Source organism: Delphinapterus leucas, chromosome 1 (assembly GCF_059928025.1).
Source record: "Delphinapterus leucas isolate spDelLeu-1000000601 "Yukka" chromosome 1, BTC_Dleu_Yukka2, whole genome shotgun sequence".
NCBI classification, from domain to species: domain Eukaryota; kingdom Metazoa; phylum Chordata; class Mammalia; order Artiodactyla; family Monodontidae; genus Delphinapterus; species Delphinapterus leucas.
Genome location: NC_143129.1, coordinates 33,110,092 through 33,129,616, shown reverse-complemented (window position 1 = coordinate 33,129,616; position 19,525 = coordinate 33,110,092). Strand labels below are relative to the sequence as shown.

At 41.8% G+C, this 19,525-nt stretch overlaps 1 protein-coding gene across 6 annotated transcripts; it reads left to right on the top strand.

The window, feature by feature from the left end:
* The first annotated feature begins 417 nt into the window (after positions 1 to 417).
* ZBTB18 (zinc finger and BTB domain containing 18) lies at positions 418 to 8,888 on the top strand. Of its 6 annotated transcripts, none has more exons than XM_022579427.3 (3): positions 810 to 1,361; positions 2,809 to 2,892; positions 5,221 to 8,888. In XM_022579427.3, exons 2-3 carry the CDS (start codon positions 2,880 to 2,882, stop codon positions 6,801 to 6,803), a joined length of 1,596 nt encoding a protein of 531 aa, XP_022435135.1. In that variant the 5' UTR covers positions 810 to 1,361; positions 2,809 to 2,879; the 3' UTR covers positions 6,804 to 8,888. The 6 variants fall into 6 exon arrangements, with proteins under 6 accessions (XP_022435140.1, XP_022435135.1, XP_089764019.1 ...); XM_022579425.3 differs by having other exon boundaries at positions 811 to 1,361; positions 2,809 to 5,016; XM_022579432.2 differs by lacking the exons at positions 810 to 1,361; positions 2,809 to 2,892 and adding an exon at positions 418 to 529.
* Positions 8,889 to 19,525: the final 10,637 nt, after the last annotated feature.

The following is a 19,525-nucleotide window of genomic DNA, read 5'->3' as shown; positions in this document are numbered from 1 at the left end:
AAAAGCCGCCCTCCTATTGGAGGAGACTGCTTGCAGGGGGCGGGCGGGGAACCCGGTCCGGCCGCTTTCGGTCAATCGCAGCAGCCCAGCGCCGGGAGGGAGGGCGGCGGGGGGGGAACATCTGGCCGGCGCCGCCGCGTGCGTGCGTGGTGCGTCCCCCCGCCCCTCCCCCCGGCCCCCCCCCGCCCCCCGGCCCGGGCTCCTCGCTCGCTCCTCGCTAGCTCTTCGCTCGCTCGCTCCCTCGCTGTGTCTGGCAGGCTGCGGCCGCCGCTGGGCTGCTGCCATGGGGAGCCGTTGAGAGTGGGGCCTCTTCGCTCCGCCGCGCTCCTCCGGCTGCCAGCGGGGGTGGGTGGGCGGGAGGGAGGGGGCAGGGGGAGCGGGCGACGGAGCCGGGATTGGGGGGCGGGGGGGCCGGGAGGGAGGGAGGGGGACCCGCGGAGGAGGAAGCCCACCAAGTCCGGCGGCGGCGGCGGCCGGGAGGCGGAGGACGCGGCGGCGGTGGGGACGCGGTGACTTAGGGCCGCTCCGTGTGAGTCCCGGCGCCGGACCCGGCCCCGACCCGGCGCCCCCTCCGGGCCCTGGAGGGCGGGGCGCCGGCTGTGCGGCCCCGGCCGGCGGGGCAGTGCGGGCGGGCGGGCGGGCGACCGGGCCCCGCGAGTGGAGTTAGTTTGTTCGGGTGGAGCTAGGGGTGCCGGGGGGCGCCGCAGCGGCGGGGGCCGGGTGCGGGGCCGGGCCGCCGCAGCTGCGGGTCGGGCGGGGTGCGGCCGGTGCAGCTGCGGCTCGGGGCGCGCTCCGGCCGGTGCAGCTGCGGCGGCGCCTCTCGGGGGCGGGGGACGCGGGGCGGGGGCTTGGGAGCGGTGCAGCTGCACGGCGCCGGGACGGCCGTGGCTCCGGGGGCCCTTGCAGCTGCGGCGGCGCCCACGGGGAGGCCCCTCCCGGGCCGGGGCAGTTGCCGGGGGCTCGCGCCGCGGCGGCAGGGAAGCAGTAGCAGCCACCCTCCCCCGGCTTCTTACGACTTTTCTTTTGTTGTTGCCGTGACCCGGGTCTGTTTTCTTGTCTGTTGTTTAAGGTGTTTTCCTGCTGCACCGGCTCTACGCCCTCCACCTCCTTCCCTGTGGTTTAACCTTCCTCTTTCCCCTAGTGTTTTATGCACAGCCAACTACGTAAAGATTTGCATTTCTTCCCCCCTCCCTGCTCCGCACCCCCGCCCCCACCTCCTTGAAAAACAAAACCCAACCTCGCAAAACCTCTCCGGACCTGAGGCTGCGAGGCGCAGAGGGGCTGATTTGTGGAGTGGGAGTCGCTGGCCCATTGCAGTGCTCGGGGCTCATTAAACTGTCACTCGCCCCCCACCCCACTGGGTAAATGGGGTGATTAATGTCTGATATGTTGGAATGAGGCGAGGGCATTTGTGCAGAATAGGTGGTGTGGCTGAGAAGGAATTTATCCCCAAAGAGTGCCCCCTGAAATAGGCATTCGTAATTATGTCATTCATCGCGAAGTTAGAGAAAGTTGGGTTTGCGACTTTGGGAAAGCAAGAAGCACAGGATAGAGACCTTGGTCTTTGTTACTCTTTATTTAACTCTTGGTCATGGTTTTCTAATGAGAGCGGAGCGGTTATCACCAGGACTGTGACACTTGCGCCTCAGGCCCCAGCGCCTTTTCTGCTGCACTCTCCCACAAGAGTCTGTGGAGACTTCGACATTCACAGATGTCGCAGCCCCTTGCAGGGCACTGGTCAGGCCAGCCCGGGTTACGTTACAATTTCATCAGCCATTCGAAAAGACCCGCAAATCTAGCTGAAAAGTTCCCCAACTTGCTAGACCTGGCTTCCCCCACCCCTTCCCCCTTTCTCCCTGAAAGGTTTTCTTGTGATCATGAACATTACAGTGACCCAAAAAAAGATTGTTATGGGACACAGATCAAGGGGAAGACCAAGTTCTCTTTCTGAGCAGAAAGTCGGATCAGATACGCAGATGCAGCATTCATTTTAAGTGGCTGTAGCAGGTTGTATCTGTTTATTAATTTGTCTCATTGAACTGAAGTACTTTCCAGGATTTCAGAAAGTGCGGTTTCAGCTTGTTGATATTGAGAGTTGAAATTTGCATTAACTGGCAGGGTGAGAAATTTTACTGAGAAGGTAGTTTTAGATAAGTAGTTATATAAGAGTGAAATAATAAGGTGAACCAGGTTGAAGTAGTAGTTCTGAATAGTCTTCCAGTATTCTGAGACATGTATACCATTATCTCAGCAGAAAAAAAAAAAATTGAAGTGCCGTAATAATGTTGAAATGGGACTGGAGATGTCAAATGGGTTGGTTTAAAAATATCCCTAAGCTGCCTTTGAAACTAAACGTTGGAGTTGAATAAAAGTGAATCTGGATTTCCTGAATAGCACCGTGGCTTGAGTGTGCTGTCAGTATGTAAGCCAGTCCACCAACTTAAGACAGAAGTGTTGCTATTCCATAAATACAGTAGAACTCCATATGCTGAGTTTTTCAATTTCTTCTGTTAGAAAGTTTGGAAAAAAAGGGAGACTTTGAAGTATTTTGTTTATACTAACAGAAGAGAAAAGTTCTCCTAAGAAAAAGCTGGTGGCAGGAGTGTAGAGGAGTAGCATATGGCATTAAAAGGAGCACAGCTGGAGGTAGCATTTCCATCTGAACATGATGTCAGAGCAGCTGACAGCCTGCCATCCCTCAGCCTTTTATTCTAACACACAGACAGGGAGTTAGTGTGTGCGGATCTGTGGTGGAGAAGGTATCTCATTCCTCTCTAACATCATCTCCACTTTGCATCTGTCTCTTAGTCTGCTTTTTTTCCACCGATGTAACAGACCTGGAGCCAGCAAGACTCAGAGGAAAGGACTTAATCAGGTTTATGTGTCCTAAAGGTAGGAGTAGCAAGAGATTAGATGGAGCATATTTCTGTTTTGGTGTTTATTTAATTTTAAAAAATCACATTACTTTTCTAATCCAGTTTAAGAATAAAATATGAACTTGAGTATTAAATGAACATCTTATTGGAGTTGAGAGTCTTGGGCTTGTTTAGTTTTAATTTCTATCCCTCTTGCTCGATCGGGTAAATAACTTTAATATGCAGAAATATTTCAAGTTTTGAAATGTTAAGAAAGGCTTTGAAATATTGCTTTTTGAGATCAATTTGGATTAAAATCCTTTTTTTGTTGTTGTTCTTCACTGCTATTTAGATTTCTTTTGCTTTTGGAGTCGGGGGTGGGGGAGAAATAGTAAACTGTATGGAATCCAGCATTCAAACTTATATGAGAAGATTTTTCTAGTTAAGAAGCTAGATTGTTGTGTAATTAATTCCACTGTGAAACTTTATTCTTCAAAACATTCAGCAGCACTACTGAAACATACAGCTGTAGTGCTTTTATAACCGAAGGGTTTTTTTAAAAGGAAAAAAAAAAAAACTTTTGTCCCCAGGAGAATAGTTTGACTGGTTTCCTCATTTCTCTTTCAAATATATATTTAAGAGATCTTTTATTTCAGCATAACGATAATTATTTGCAGGAGTTTTTGTGTTAGCGACTAATTTAGAACTTGTAGATTTGAGCTGCCTGAATTGGCCAGACAGCTGTAATCGCACTCCTCTATTCTTAATCTCTTTATCTGGGCAGCAGCTGCCATATGGCCACAGTCAGCTGGATCAGATGTTTATAAGCTTCCTTCTTCGTCCCTCTCTGTCCTCTCAGCCTCCTAATTTGATCACGGCTACCTTGTGAGCTGCCCTCCAATCTTTATTTTTAGCCCTCTCAAGGATTAGGATTGATGTTAGCTGTGGGGCACTTGAAGTGATTGTATTGTAAATCTTGGTTTATTCTAGCGGTGGCGTCTTGCAGAATGTATTGGGTTAGGATGAAAGTTTTAGCCCATTTTGGGCAAAGTGTAGAAGAAGCAGGGAAGTGATTTTTAAATATTAAATTAATATGTATCCATTCCCCAAATGCACTTTTTGAGATGGATGGTGTGGAACTTTGCTTCTGGTCATAGGAAAGGGGAAGTCAGGTTTAAGGAGTTGAATTTTGTGGTTGAATTTTGACCCTTTGTACATCTGCATCTCTCCTGCCTCCATTTTACCCTCTTTCACCAGCAACAGTGCATATTTGAAAGAATAAAAGCTAGTGGGAAAACAAAATATATCAAATTATGTTGAAACAAAGTATTTTCTGTTGACTGAGGTATCGGGGAGTCAAAAGAATAGTTTCTCTTTTACTAGCAAGACTTTTTTTTTGTATGGTGAACCTGCAAAGCTTTTGAGTTTCATTTGAATGTAATATGCCTTTATTTAAAAGTTTGCATTAATTTTAATATGGAACTCATTTTGCTTTGCAACAGATCAAAGTTTAGATGAGAATTTTCAGAGTTAAATAAAGCCCTTCTGGTTCTTAATATTCTAGATGTACAGATTTTACAAAGAAATATAACCATTTCTTTTTCTCAATTCATTAAAAAAAATTTGGATTTGTTCATAGTAGAGATGATCTTTTCCATCTGTTGGTGTAGTTCCTTCTGATCTCATACATGTGTGCTATACCTGCAAATCTTAAGGCATTAACATCTGTTTTTATACACAGGGCTTTTGTTGTTTTAACACTCTGACTTTAAAAGTAAGTTGTTTGCTAATTTCTGGACTAATTATGCGGTTTCATTTTTTTTTTTCTTGATTCAGCCAAATGTGTGTTTAAATTGTGCTTGCTAAGTGCAGTCAAGTATCAAAAGTAATAAAATAAAAAAGGATGGTTGAACAAGTTTTCTGAATCTTCCAGAATGTGTTTGGGACTTTTCTTTGTTCATTATTTGAGTTGTTCCCTTTGAAATTAAAGCTATTTTGTAGGTTTTGTAGGACATAATTTGATGATTAGAGTTAATTAAATTTCTTCTGAAAGAGACCTAAATTCTTATTCTCAGTAAGAGACTGTACTGAAATTAACGCTTTTAAAACTTGACTAAAAGTTCAAGGAAGGTGGAGATGCATCAGAGACTGTTTGGCTGGGGTAAGAAGTTTCAAAAGTGTTCATTTTTCTTCTTGCATTTGGTTCTGTGTGTGTGATTTGGTAGTGCTTGGGTCATTAGCCTGATTAAAATTCAGGGACATGTACCTCCGTGGCCCAAGCTGATTTTTTTTTTTTTTAATGGGGACTAGAGCCTTGAAAAGTTGTTCCTAAGCAGGCTCTCATGAGAAATTTCTCTCTTCCCAGGTTATGAAGACAGTATGGAGTTTCCAGACCATAGTAGACATTTGCTGCAGTGTCTGAGCGAGCAGAGACATCAGGGTTTTCTTTGTGACTGCACTGTTCTGGTGGGAGATGCCCAGTTCCGAGCGCACCGAGCTGTACTGGCTTCATGCAGCATGTATTTCCACCTCTTTTACAAGGACCAGCTGGACAAAAGAGACATTGTTCATCTGAACAGCGACATTGTTACAGCCCCAGCCTTCGCTCTCCTGCTTGAATTCATGTATGAAGGGAAACTCCAGTTCAAAGACTTGCCCATTGAAGACGTGCTAGCAGCTGCCAGTTATCTCCACATGTATGACATTGTCAAAGTCTGCAAAAAGAAGCTGAAAGAGAAAGCCACCACAGAGGCAGACAGCACCAAAAAGGAAGAAGACGCTTCAAGTTGTTCGGACAAAGTCGAGAGTCTCTCTGATGGCAGCAGCCACATGGCAGGCGATTTGCCCAGTGATGAAGATGAAGGGGAAGATGAAAAATTGAACATCTTGCCTAGCAAAAGGGACTTGGCGGCCGAGCCTGGGAACATGTGGATGCGATTGCCCTCGGACTCAGCAGGCATCCCCCAGGCTGGCGGAGAGGCAGAGCCACACGCCACAGCAGCTGGAAAAACAGTAGCCAGCCCCTGCAGCTCAACAGAGTCTTTGTCCCAGAGGTCTGTCACCTCCGTGAGGGATTCGGCAGATGTTGACTGTGTGCTGGACCTGTCTGTCAAGTCCAGCCTTTCAGGAGTTGAAAATCTGAACAGCTCTTATTTCTCTTCACAGGACGTGCTGAGAAGCAACCTGGTGCAGGTGAAGGTGGAGAAAGAGGCTTCCTGTGATGAGAGTGATGTTGGCACTAATGACTATGACATGGAACATAGCACTGTGAAAGAGAGTGTGAGCACTAATAACAGGGTACAGTATGAGCCTGCCCATCTGGCTCCGCTGAGGGAGGACTCGGTCCTGAGGGAGCTGGAGCGGGAGGACAAAGGCAGCGACGATGAGATGATGACCCCCGAGAGCGAGCGGGTCCAGGTGGAGGGCGGCATGGAGAGCGGTCTGCTGCCCTACGTCTCCAACATCCTGAGCCCGGCGGGCCAGATCTTCATGTGCCCCCTGTGCAACAAGGTCTTCCCCAGCCCGCACATCCTGCAGATCCACCTGAGCACGCACTTCCGCGAGCAGGATGGCCTGCGCAGCAAGCCGGCCGCCGACGTCAACGTGCCCACCTGCTCTCTGTGCGGGAAGACGTTCTCCTGCATGTACACCCTGAAGCGCCACGAGAGGACTCACTCGGGCGAGAAGCCCTACACGTGCACCCAGTGCGGCAAGAGCTTCCAGTACTCGCACAACCTGAGCCGCCACGCCGTGGTGCACACGCGCGAAAAGCCGCACGCCTGCAAGTGGTGCGAGCGCAGGTTCACGCAGTCCGGGGACCTGTACCGGCACATCCGCAAGTTCCACTGTGAGTTGGTGAACTCCTTGTCCGTCAAAAGCGAGGCGCTGAGCCTGCCCGCTGTCAGAGACTGGACCTTAGAAGATAGCTCTCAAGAACTCTGGAAATAATTTTATATATATATATAAATAATATATATATACCTATATATAAATAGATCTCTATATAGTTGTGGTACGGTCTAAAAGCAGTCTTGTTTCCTGGAACTGAAAGGTTGGGGTATTAACTTGTTTTTGCACTTTAGAATAGCATGAGAATCTCACTAATTTAGCATTCTGGTAAAAGAAACTTTAGAGCAAGTCGGAGAATAGAGAGGTGTTTTTCTTTCTTTCAAGGGGGGTAGGGGAAGTAAGCCAATAAGAACCTTTGAAACAAATCGTCCTATCACAAAATGCTTTCCTAGGGCCTATTTTGTCAGCACTGCGGTGTCTTTTGAGCTCTCTCTTTTTTTCCCACCTTTTTTTTTAAGTAGAAATTCCCTCCGGTTTTATTAGCCTCTTTATATGTCTCAAATTGCATGAATCTTTTCTGGCTGTTGGAAACCTGAATGCTTTTAGACCCAAATGGAAAATTTCTGAAATGCTGGATTATCTATTTTTAAACAAGCAGTTGACTTAAAACTTTCTGTGGCAACTTCTGGTTTTCTGACGGTTCCCAATGAGAGAAATTCTGAAAGTACACTGGGATCACTGGGACGCTGTCTTTGTGAAGGTTTGCTTGGGATGAAAAAGGATATTGCAGCTTCAGCAGTGTTGAACTGTGTGTTGAAAAATGTGAATTACTGTTATTGTATACTGTAATTGATTACATGGGCTGGGGGGGTGTCAAAGGACTTGACAGGTTGTGTTGATGCTCTTAGTTGAGTCTTGAAAAGTAAATATTAACGCTACAGAAATGCATGAGTTTCAATATATTTTTTGTCTTTGTTTGCATTGTATAACTTTAACGAGTGAGTTTAAAATTATTTAATTTCCTTAGAAAAATAGCACCATTTGGAAAAAAAAAAACCTGGTGTTATGAAGAACGTTAATGCACTGTTTTTATTTTATATAATTTAAATTGACTTTCCCACTGTCTTTAAGTTGAAACTGTTAAGCTGAATAAAAACTTAAGCTGCAAATTGATAACTTCGCTACATAACAAGGAAAATATAAATGTTTACAAAAGGCTTAAAGATTTGCATGTGCAGTGTGCATTTTATAACAAAACTTCTAATTGCACAAAACCCAGGCCAGCTCAAAGTTTAGATGTACACATTTACCCAGTTGAGCGTTTTTAGAGTAACTACTGCACAAATTGACAATAGGTCATTCTCTTTTTTTGCTCCCCTTTTCTTTTTCTCCCCTTCTTCCTTTCCCTCCCTTCCTCCTTCCCTCCCGCCCCTCCCCCATCCCCCCCCCCAAACTCATGAAAAGATTCTATGGACTGAAAAAGCCCCAGGCTGAAAGGACTGGACTGCCTTGATTGACATGGGGAAGGGGGTTAGTAGACTATGTGTATCGCGGCAGCAGAGGCTGCAGCCCAACGTGTGGTTTTAATGACCAGCACGCAGGGCAAAGCATTTTGCACAGTGTTTGTTTTCCTGTCTTGCACTTACAAATAAGGTCTATGGGAGTAGCATGGAAAACGTTTGCTGTTTTTCCCTTTTTTTTTTTAATTGCTTTTGTTTAAAATTTGATCGCCTTAACTACTGTAAACATAGCCTATTTTTGTGCTTAAGATACTGAATGGAAAACTCCATTGTGTGTTGCTGGACTGTTTTGGAAATATTTGGTCAAATGTGTGTTAATTTGGCTGTAATGGCATTTAAAGCAAACAAACAAACAAAAAAAGCTGTGAAAATGGCCTTGGAGCATTATCTTTAGTTACTTGAAGAGTTTCTAGTTTTTTTTAAATACAGTTTATGTTAAAATAATTTTTATTAATTTAGAGAAGACAATCAATGTCTGTGAGAAAACGGACTTTCTTTTGGATTTTCTTTTTGTGGTCATTGTGAGTGATTGCTTTTTCCTTTTATTAGTTTCACATTCTTCCTTTGTTCTAAAACTTAGACTGACATCTAGCTTTGACAATCATAGTATGTTTTATTTTCCTGAGGGGGGAATAACTTATAATGCTGTTTAGTTTTGTACTATTGGTGTGTTGGTGAATTTTTAAACTGTGTGCTAACTGCAATAAATTATATGAACTGAGAATTTTTGTGTGTTTTTTAAATTGTGATTGTGTACTACATAGATCCTAAATATGTATCATACATGGCATCTCTCTTTTTAATACCAATTCTGTTCAGAGCTTATGAATTATTAGAATGCCTTAAATCACTCAAATGGAAGTGTGCAAACATTTTGCTTCTAGTCATTTAAGAAGATACTAAATGCACATTTAAAAAATGTGACCCATTTTCTATAGCCTAGATAAGGAATGTTAAGGTAACTCTCTAGAAATTTGTGAATCTGTGAAACCTCAAGTGGCAGCATAGATTTTTTGTAATGTGCTGTACAACTACTAATCCATACACCATAAGTCATATTTTCATGGGTAATTTTATCCTAAGTTGATTGGTCAAATCTATTCTTCTGTGTTCTGGTTTAAGTGGAAAATTGAAGGAGACCAGATGTCTTAATTTGGAAAAATGCTTGGCTAACGACTGGAATTCTAGGCAATCGAATTAGCAGGCATTCGACTGTTCAAGAATAGCTGTATACGTCCTCTTTGTTCCTGGGAGAACTCAAAAGTTCCCAGGTTTTAATTCCTAAGTTTTAACTAAAATGTAATTAAGTTCATGCAACCATTTAAAAAAACTGTTCCGTAATTTTTGTGATCGTCCCAACTTCATGCTTGCCTCATTGGGCTTGTCAAGGTGAGAAACGTTTGCTGGTTGACCTAAAGAATTGACAGAGCACTCACACGTGCCAGACAGTTCTATAGAGGAATTGTTAACACGCCGTCGTCCTAAGTGTGAGCACGGCTGGCACCGACCTGAGAGTTTTTGTAAATCCTGGAATCTATAATTGTCCATAACTTCCAGCCTTAAAGATACCTATGAAAATACAGTTTTACATGATTATTGTCAAAATTAAATACATTTATATTAGTGACCTATAGTAAGGTTAATATTCTTAACTTTGTTGGAAGTGGGATATAAGGTCTGGAGCTTGAAAATGTACCAGTTGTAAGTTCCCTGATGGCTTTGGATGGGAATCCCAAAAGATTGTCATAAAGCGCAATCAGTAATTTACTATTTGGGATCCTACGTTTCCCTTTTTTTGTTGAAACAGGCTTTCTGTTACATGAAACTCACTTGGTTTTAACTAACCAAACATTGTTTCACATGAAAGGGTCACAGCATCTCAAAGCTTTCTGAGGATATCGAGAGTTGTAATTTAGTTCCACTGACTAGCATCTAATTTTAAATGAGGAGCATTATCTTAACTGGATCCACTTATAAAAACAGTATTTTGACATGAACTTTGGAAGAAATAACTTCTTAAAACATTCCTCGCAAAACTAGAACAATTACACAAATCGCCACATTTGATAAGTGAAGGAATCAGTTGTTTATTCACTACACTTTTTAAAAAGGAAATTAATTTTTCACGTAATCATGTTGGAAACCATTCAGTTTGCTCTCCCCTTTGACATCGGACTGATACATAAGTATATTTTAAATATATGGTTTCATTTACTTTTGAAAACATCTGTTTCTTTTAGATGATCAATTATGCCCTAGATTAATGTGGGCCCAGCATTGTGTGCAAGGTGTACCCTAGGAGATCCAAGAAGTATGCAATGTTAAGGATACTGGTTTTGGATTTCCTTTCTAGTTAATCATGCTACCAGATTAATAGGTGAATCAAGTAGAGTTTTGTTTTTGGTTTTTTTAAAATACGCTTGTCGTAATGATCTACAAACAGGTTACTGGAAGACTAGAAAAAGGTAAACATTTTATTAAAATTATAGAGCTCACATTAAAATGGCTGAAATATTTATTTTTCAGGTAAAACAAAAGTTTTGAACTGTTATCAAAGAAAACGATTGTTTTTTTAACCCAAGAAGTAATAGTACTTAAAAAATCTTGAATCTCCCAAAAGTTTTATCACTAGAACGCAAAACATATAAAAACTTGACTTTAAAAATCCCATTGTACCAGATTAGAATTTAAAAAAAAAAAAACTCACCATCTCAAAATTTCCTGTATTGTATGACTACATTTTATTATAAAGCTTAAAACATCCTTTGGTTTCTAGTATAATGAGGGAAACTTTCACATACATCTGGATAGCAAACTCAGATAATTTTAGTTTTAATTTGTAGATATTGATCTAAATTTTTCATTATAATTGTTTCCATGTTTGAAACTTACTGATAAGGTACAGTGAATTGAGTGTGAATTTTGAAATCCAGGACCGAAGAGCTCAATCCTTCTCTTTAAAGTCATTTGCCATTAAAATGCTAGAGATAATACCATTTTTTAAAAAAAGCAATAATTTTATTTTTAAAAGCAAATAACTTTTAGTTTCATTTTGGCTACAGTCCAAGTTTACTACACTGATAGGATTTTTGTCTCTTATGTTAAAAATTTCCTGCCTTTGGCCTGCTGAAACATAGCAAAGTATCTTTTGTATGTGATCCTTTGGTCCAAAATGTAGAACCATTTATCTTTTGACTTTGTGATGCAGTTACATAGAAACATTTTATGTTTCTAGCCTTCCCCACCCCTTCTTAGATTTTCTTAGTATTATAAAAGGAGAGCTAAAGCAGTCAGATCATACTGGTGATGCTGGAGGTTTTTAGAAATATTCATTCATTTACAGAGACATTTTAGAAATTAAACTTTTAGCATTTTGCAAACTGATCCCTTAAAAATCTTTTCTAATTAATTTCTGTAACTTCTTGTGAAAGAAACTGAACTCCAAATTTAAAACATTGTAACAAGGAAGGGTGAGGTCATAGAAATGAAACGGTAACTTGAAAAGTTTTTAAGCCCAATTACTTTATAAGTATCTGCTTACACTAAATAATTTGTTGAATTAATTGTCCAGATAATTCAGGCTCATAGAATAGCTTTTTCCTAAAATATTCAAGCACTTGAAAGAAATCAGGTTTTTTTTTTTGAGAGAGAAATGAACTATCTAGTTAAGTTTCCTGATTCTATTCTAACATTTACTAATTTACTGTTACTCTTGATCCCTAGGATTAAGTGAGCATGGTACTTTCCTCTGGCTGAAGGGTAGTTTGCAAAACAATTCTGTCAAAACTAAAATGTTTCTTGAAGTTTACAGGCACTTGTCCCCCTTTTCTAATTGTCTTCAGGAATGGGTTTGCAGTTGAGCTTGCATTTTGCTATAGGAGGCAATTCTCTCTAGTTCGTTTGGCAGGAGAGGAGCAAAAACCCAATTTGGCTTTAAAATGTAGCACATTAGTCAGTAACAGTTTCAGTGAGGATATTTAGAGTGGCTTTGAGAGGCCGTGTGACACAGAGAGTCCATTCACCGAAATGACTTATTCACAGTTTATTATAATCTCTGTAGTTAATCATTAAATCAAGTAGCTTTTAGTCAATGTCCATATGCAGGCTTAATATGACTATATAGGAATTTTTAAAAGTCATATTGGCCTAAATACTCAAGTTTGTAAAAAGTATATTTGTAGTTAATATGAAGTGGTACATGGAAAAATGTATTTGAATATTTGTAAACATTTATAGGCTAGATTAACTCTGTTGTTTAAATACATAATGCATGTAAGTACAATGATACTGAAGTTGAAAGACTAGCATAGCCTTATTTACGTGTGCTGTGCCCAATCAGAGCTAACTCTTCATATGGGATAGAGCTTAGAAGAATTAACCACGTATAAGTTTAAAATATAGATTACTCAAAATGATGTATAAATAAGGACAGAGTCACCTCTTTTTAAAAAATCATACTTAGTACAGTGTGCACTTCAACTTTGAGGGGACTACTAAACACCCTGACACTTATCTGTGTACGTCTATTGCTCTGAAATGATCTGTGATCAAAGTAGGAGCATTTAAGCTTTTAATCTGAACCTTTTAAATTTGTTCTTAAAAACAGACTAAAAATTATATGTATGTATGTTTCCTGTGGACCACTTTTTGGAACTGTGTCATGTAAATGAGCTGTTTGGTAACATTGAAGTGCCTATTGCATGTTTACTAGACACACCACAACGCTTCCTAGGATGTCTATTTGGATAAGTTCTAGTAAAGCACAATGATACAATAATAGATAATTAAAACATTTAAGAAAAGCATTTATTGCTTGTGAGCCATAGCCACAGAAGTTTGTGGCATCTATTAAAAAAATCCATTTCTTCTCATTTATAACTATTTCTCTGTGTACTTAAAATCCTCATCAAATAGAAAAAATTTGAGCGTAGAGCCATATTCCAAGAAAATCTAATTTATAAGGTTATTTCTATAACTGCTTTTGAGAAAGAGGGTCTCTTACATGACAGCAGGGAGAAATGGTATAGGTTTATATTCAAAGCATAGACATTATACACATGCCCTTATTGTAAAATTTAGTATCTCTTCAGAAACCTGAAGATTTTGCAACCAAATAAATGAAAAAGAAACTGAAGGCTGGCAGATGGAATATTCTTTAGGTTTTTATTTTTGTTGAGACTCAAACTAAAATTCATACTTTATAGTCTGTTCTCTGCTTTTCTCAGTGTCCTTTTATTAATTATAAGAGGGTAAATTTTATGCATTGAGTGATTTTTGATACCATTGCACAATGGAATTTTTCAACCAAGTTGTTTTTGTGTGCGAATTTCTACCATTTTGAAAAATTGAAATAAATTTGAATGAAAACTACATTTGAGCTTGGCCCTATTTACCAGTCTGCACCAGCAAACCACATACATATATCCAGTGAGTGAGTCCGAAGCCTGCGGACCAAGGAGCTGAGGCATTTCCAGGTGCTCCTTTTAATAAACCACGTTGAACTCAATGAAATCCTTAGGTTAAGAGAAAAAAAATGAAAGGATATGTTGAGGCACAATGACGTTTTGTTTTTCACACTACGTGTGAAGTCTAGAAAACGTGGTAATTTCTCACATTCTATTTATATGTTATTTTACTTGAGGGATGCCTCAAAGCAGTAGTAGAATCTCTTATGTGCAAAAGGGGGAGGGAGGGCGGGTTTGTCATCGTTTATTCAATTTGCTTTGTAAAGGTGCTTATCTTACAGTAAAAAATAATACTTTAGTCAAAATACAGGCAGTTTGAAGGCTTGACCAGCATGGAAGAATTTTAAATGATTGAAGTGTTTCTGTTTAAAAGTCAGTCAAACAACGCCCTCGAACTATGAGGCAATCAATCCTCGTATTGGTATCCTTATTTAATAATACATATATAATTTTTTTCTCTCTCCAAAAATAACAGAATTCTTAAGCCTTATAAACAAAAACAATTCCCAGCTTACATCTGTATCCCGAATTTTAAAATTTGCATTCTGGACTGGTTGCTTTTGAAATAATGAGTTAATTTTGTTATTCAAATTGCAAAAATCTAATGGCCAGAATGGCCCAATTATTCCCCATTATTTGAAGACCTATATTGTGTGTCTGATATTCTCCCCTTACAAATTGCTGTATCACATGTTCTTCCTAGAAACCACAAAAACTTAGAGCTGGAAGGGGCAAAAGTGACTTCCAGTTTATTCATCCTAAAAGTGGAAGAGCAGGTACAGGGCAAGGCATAAGGAAAGGGAAGAGGTCCAAGGCATTCTGCAAACGTTTCATACATTACCCAAACCTTTAGGTATCTATCATTTTAGACATGAGGTTTTTTTTCTCTTTAGAGGCACATGGAAGCTGAATTCCTTGTTCGGGGCACATCTTTGATCAAGTCTGTATCTGAAATCAACATTCTGGTTATGCCCAAATGGTAAAGTTTGCAATATGTAAATATATATTTACCATGATTGCACTTACTATTGTCTGATATATACATTTACAAGTTGAACCAAAGATTGGAATTATGCTGTTGAATATTTCTCTTCCTGACTTGGATCCTATCAACTATTAAAAGAATTATCACAGCAGAACACTCTCTCCTGTGAGTGAGAAAGGCATGTTTAGGCCCATCTACCTCGGGGTCCCCAGAGCTGAGACCCTGGCTGGATTCTACTGACTGACACGCTCTCCCTCTCTGCTCCCAGCCACGAAAGGGTTGCTTAGGTTTCCAAATATGTTACTAGTTCAACCACAACGAGGCACTGCTACTTGCAGGCTAGTAACTGCAGGGCTGACAGAGCTGTTGCTGGACGTGCTAAAGGGAGAGAAGAAACACGGATGCATGGCAGAGGGTGGCAGCCAAGACAGGAACCTCAAAACCCGTTTGCTGCTAAAAGGGGAAAATTGAATAACTTTCCACGTAATCTGAAAACTGGCCTTGGTTACTTGGAATGTTTCTAACCCCCTTCTCTCAGTATCATCTGCTTGAGAGCAAGGAGGTTCCAGAGGAAGTTAGGGAAGGTCTACCAACTCGCCACTGGAGGAGCCCCACCCTGACACCTTCATTTCTCCTTGTGTAAGAAAGACCAGAAAAATAACGCCCTTCTCATCTTCTTTCCTAGAATAGTGTGAAAATGAATTTGCAGAAGCATTAAGCTCTCAGCAGAAAAGTGCTATGTACATTTGCAGTGACCTCACTATTATAATGATTATTATTTCCACACCAAGATGAAGTTTCTCCTTATCGTAAAGACTTCTTACCAACGTGGGCTTTTTTTAATGTGAATTTTTATGATTTAAATTCATCGAGCACTAACAGATTCAACTTCATCTCAGTTTTAAGCAGGCCCTGAGGAAAGCAATTTCTACATGAAATGTGAAAGTCCAAGTACCATAGGAATGAAAAAGATCCTACAGTCTCAGGTAGGTCTGTACGTCTGTACATGTTTAGGTACGTAAAAACCTTATAGAACTTACATCATACTCTTAGTTCTTTTTGACGAATCTCCCAAAGCCCTTTCAGCTCTCTATCTGATTAGTCCAAAAACCTAAGCTGGACACATATTTTTTCTCTTAAGGCTGGAGAGACCAAGACTGAAAGCTTCAGCCTATGTTCAATCTTGCATCATAATATAAAAAACAGTATGATTAATATATATAATGATAACGAACAAGCACAGCTCCCCAGAGAAGCACACATATTAAAATGATTTATCAGAGATTTAAATGAGTTACTCCGTTCTCACCAGGAGAAGGTGGCACATGCCAGATCAGAGCTCAGAGCATCTCAATCTCAGGCCTCACATCACCGATGTGCTATTTTATGTGTTAGAGCCATGTTATGGTACACTGCAAATCTATGGGCAAATTGCATCATAGCAAATACATCCATTTGGAGGAAGAGGCACCTGGTGAAAGTCCACGACTCGATGGAATGCAACGCTCTGTTCCTTATAAGGAAACTTTGAGTAAATATTGCCCCGATCAAGCTTACGATCCAACTTTTCCTCGTAACAGGCTTCAAAATCCCCATTCAGTGAGTCCACTATGCTCTTTGATGCAATGCCACTTCACAAAAGCATTCGTGCCACAGTCATCTGGTTTTCTTTTCCTTCTTGCTCTCCTTGATATACTGACACAAATCTCCCTTTTTATTTTATAATTTTCATGGATTTTTTACAAGGCAATGAATGACTTCAACAGTATGTGTTTGGTAAAATAGTCCTTTTGGTTGCTATATTTAAGAGTTTTGTTTTTAAAAAGTTAAAAAACAACAACAAGAAGCAAAAACAAACACCCCCCCACCTCCCTTTGCTTGGTGCCATAGACAAGAGTCCAAAGGACATTAGCTGCTCCATTGCACACATTCGAAGGGAGAGTTTGCTGTGAGCTCAGTCCTTCTAATAGACTGGCAATTTTGTAAAAGGTTTAGAGGGTTTTGTTTAACCATTTCTGCATGTGTTTTTAATGAGCTCGTGACGGTTGATAACAAAGGCCAGGTTGTGTGTGTGTTTTGCAGCATTTTCTGACCTGATCCCTCCCTGCTGACCAGAGGAATGGGCACCTGTGCTCCTCTCCTGGCTCACCTATGGGAGTCAAGGTGGTGGGCCCATCTCCGGCCTGTCTTCATGCCAGGGATGAATCATACGGTAGGCAGAGCGGAAGGAGTCTCTTTGTTGACAGCTTTCCATCTGGACTTTGGATACGGCTGATTGTTCGCGTAGCGCGTGCGTTAGCTGGAAGGGGCTATGAGAGTCAGCTCCTCCAGAAGGGATCGGGAGTGTGTAAAACATCAGCAAGCCGCAGCCCAGGATTTCACTCGCAAAGCTCAGAGGAGCGTGTCTGTCCCTGAATTTCAGGTCCCTGGTTTGTGAATGTGGATGACTGCAGCCTGGACAAGCCAGCATTTCATAGTCAATAGGGTCGTTTATAGCCTCATTCAGATAATCCGACTGGAGTACACCTGAATAAATACATCAAGCTCAGGTGGCTAAAAGTAACCCCCTCTGAGTTTAATAATTAAAACAGAGCTATTCAGATGAACTTCAGTTTGTCATGTATAAATGTAAGAAGCTCCGTAAAGGATGGTGTTTTGTGATTCATATAGGAATATGATGGATGTATGATACGTTTTCCACAGCTATTTAAGAAAAAAAGATTATCTTAGTCATGGGGTAAAGTTATGTGATGCATTGCACCATCCAGGCTGTGTCTGGACCAGTACAGATTTTTTTTTTTTTTTTGTGAAAGATTACTTCTTGGCAAACTAGATATGCAAACGCCAGAATACAGTAAAACCACATTTAATTGGACCTACTTGCCAACTTCTTGAACACAGCTTGGATTATTCCACTGGAGGCTGCTTCTGTTAAAAGCTGGGGGAGGAGGAAGTGGCATATTGACAAGGCTTCAGATCACTTTTTTTCATTCGGAGTACAATTATGCAATGAGCCAAGTTTGGAAGTATTTTACTATGTTTAATAATTATTATTAAAGATATTGTAAAACATATGCATTTGTTAAGTGGAATGTAATGGGAGTAAAATCATGTCATAAATTTTACTTTGGATTTATTTTCCTATTTTGTTTTTTATTTGACTGCCTTCCAAATTGATTCTAGCCAAAACCATGCACTCTAATACATATCGTACTTGATATTAAAGTGAGAATATGAGTAATTTATAGAACCCGGGTGAGAACAGTTTTCTCCTCTAGGCCAGCCTATATGGAACTGCCGCCTCTGTTCAGGTAGCAGCTGACACACAAACCATACACAGAGGGGAATAATAGGGATTGAGAAATCCTGCACATTCTTCTCCGCATAGAAGCTCCAAACCCCACATGTCCTGGGCATATCTATTGTTCAATAGGATACCAGGGCCAAGGAGAAGGATAACTATTTGTGTGTGTGTGTGTGTGTGTGTGTGAGTCTAGAAGAATCAGACTCATCTCTGGAGATGTGAGTGGGGATTCACTGACGATTCCTAATTCTACTCAGGTGAGTTTTGGCTTCAGGTGATGCTAAATTACACCGTCATCCCTAACTTAGAAAGCTGAGAAGGCATGGCATCAGTTTCACGTCTTGAGCTTAAACAAATTTATATTGTCTTTACAGTCTCTTTTTCGAGGAAAAAAAGTGCCCCTGGAATTGCACTTCTTAATCCGAACAAAAGTGTCATCTCCAATGATTGGCAAGACACTCTGCCTTTGCACTGAACTCCACCTGCTCTGTGAAAACCCCACGGTTTTCTCACGACCCCACTCAAGCTGCTTAGCAATTGGGCCCTCGCTTCCCAGTGTGGTGATGCGTCAGGCTGTCTTCTGTTTGCCCCGCGGGTTCATTGTTTTCTCTGCCGCCACAGGGAGCGACCAGGGAAGGAAGGGAGGGGAGACAGACTGACCTTCGCAGCCAGCCCGCCGCCCCTGCACTTCCCCCGGGCAGGAATTCTCGGCGTCTCCCTGGGTGTGTTCTGAACGCGCCCGGGGCTTGCGGGAGCCTGATGCGGCTGTGCCGCCCGCGCGGGGTGGACTGCAGCAGGCAGCCCAGCGTCTGCAGAGGGGACGTGAGGACATCTGGCCCGTGTCCCTGCGAGCAGGGCTCCGCTGCAGGCCTTTGAAAATCCTCCGCATCGGCCCCCAGCGCCTTGGAACTTTCTCCGTGGAGAATTTAGAAGAGCCAGTGCCCTTGATTTCTTGGACATCTAGGCCTCGGCGCGTGCAGTGCTGCCCGGGAGCAGAGCGATCCAGAAGGCCCCGAGCTCGTTTCTCAGAGCCTGGAGCCAGCGCGGGGTGACGCGCTTCTGCTCTCTAGCCCTCTGCTCACTGGCTGTGCCTCTTGAACAAGTGACTGTATCTCTCTGGGCTTCTTTTTCTTCATCTTTAAAATAAACTCTTGGGCCAGATGACTCTGAGGTTCTTTCCAGCTCTAAATTCCTCGGATATTTTAAACCTATTTAACTGAAATGCTGATTCAACTGGGGCTGATAACAAGGAAATATTTTCCAGTTAGAATAGAAATGGTGACTAATTTGCCACTCAGGCTTCCGAGGCTCCTAGTGATCAAAGGCACACTCACTTAGACGGGAGGGCACGGGCAAAGCTGGTGAGCATTTCTACCTGCCTTTGGACTTTTAGTATCCAGCTGTGTTTTCCCTCGCATGTGCTAGACACAGGCCTCCTTGTTTTTGGTCGAGCGCAGTGGGTTTTGGGTTAATTTCTATTTTTTCATAGGAGAACCCTGAGAGATCCTAGCCAGATATCAGGCAAGAGCTAATCTAGTTCCACACATACTTTTGGGAAAGTGAATGGGACGGTATCACCTTTGTTTTTGTCATTCACTATTTTAACT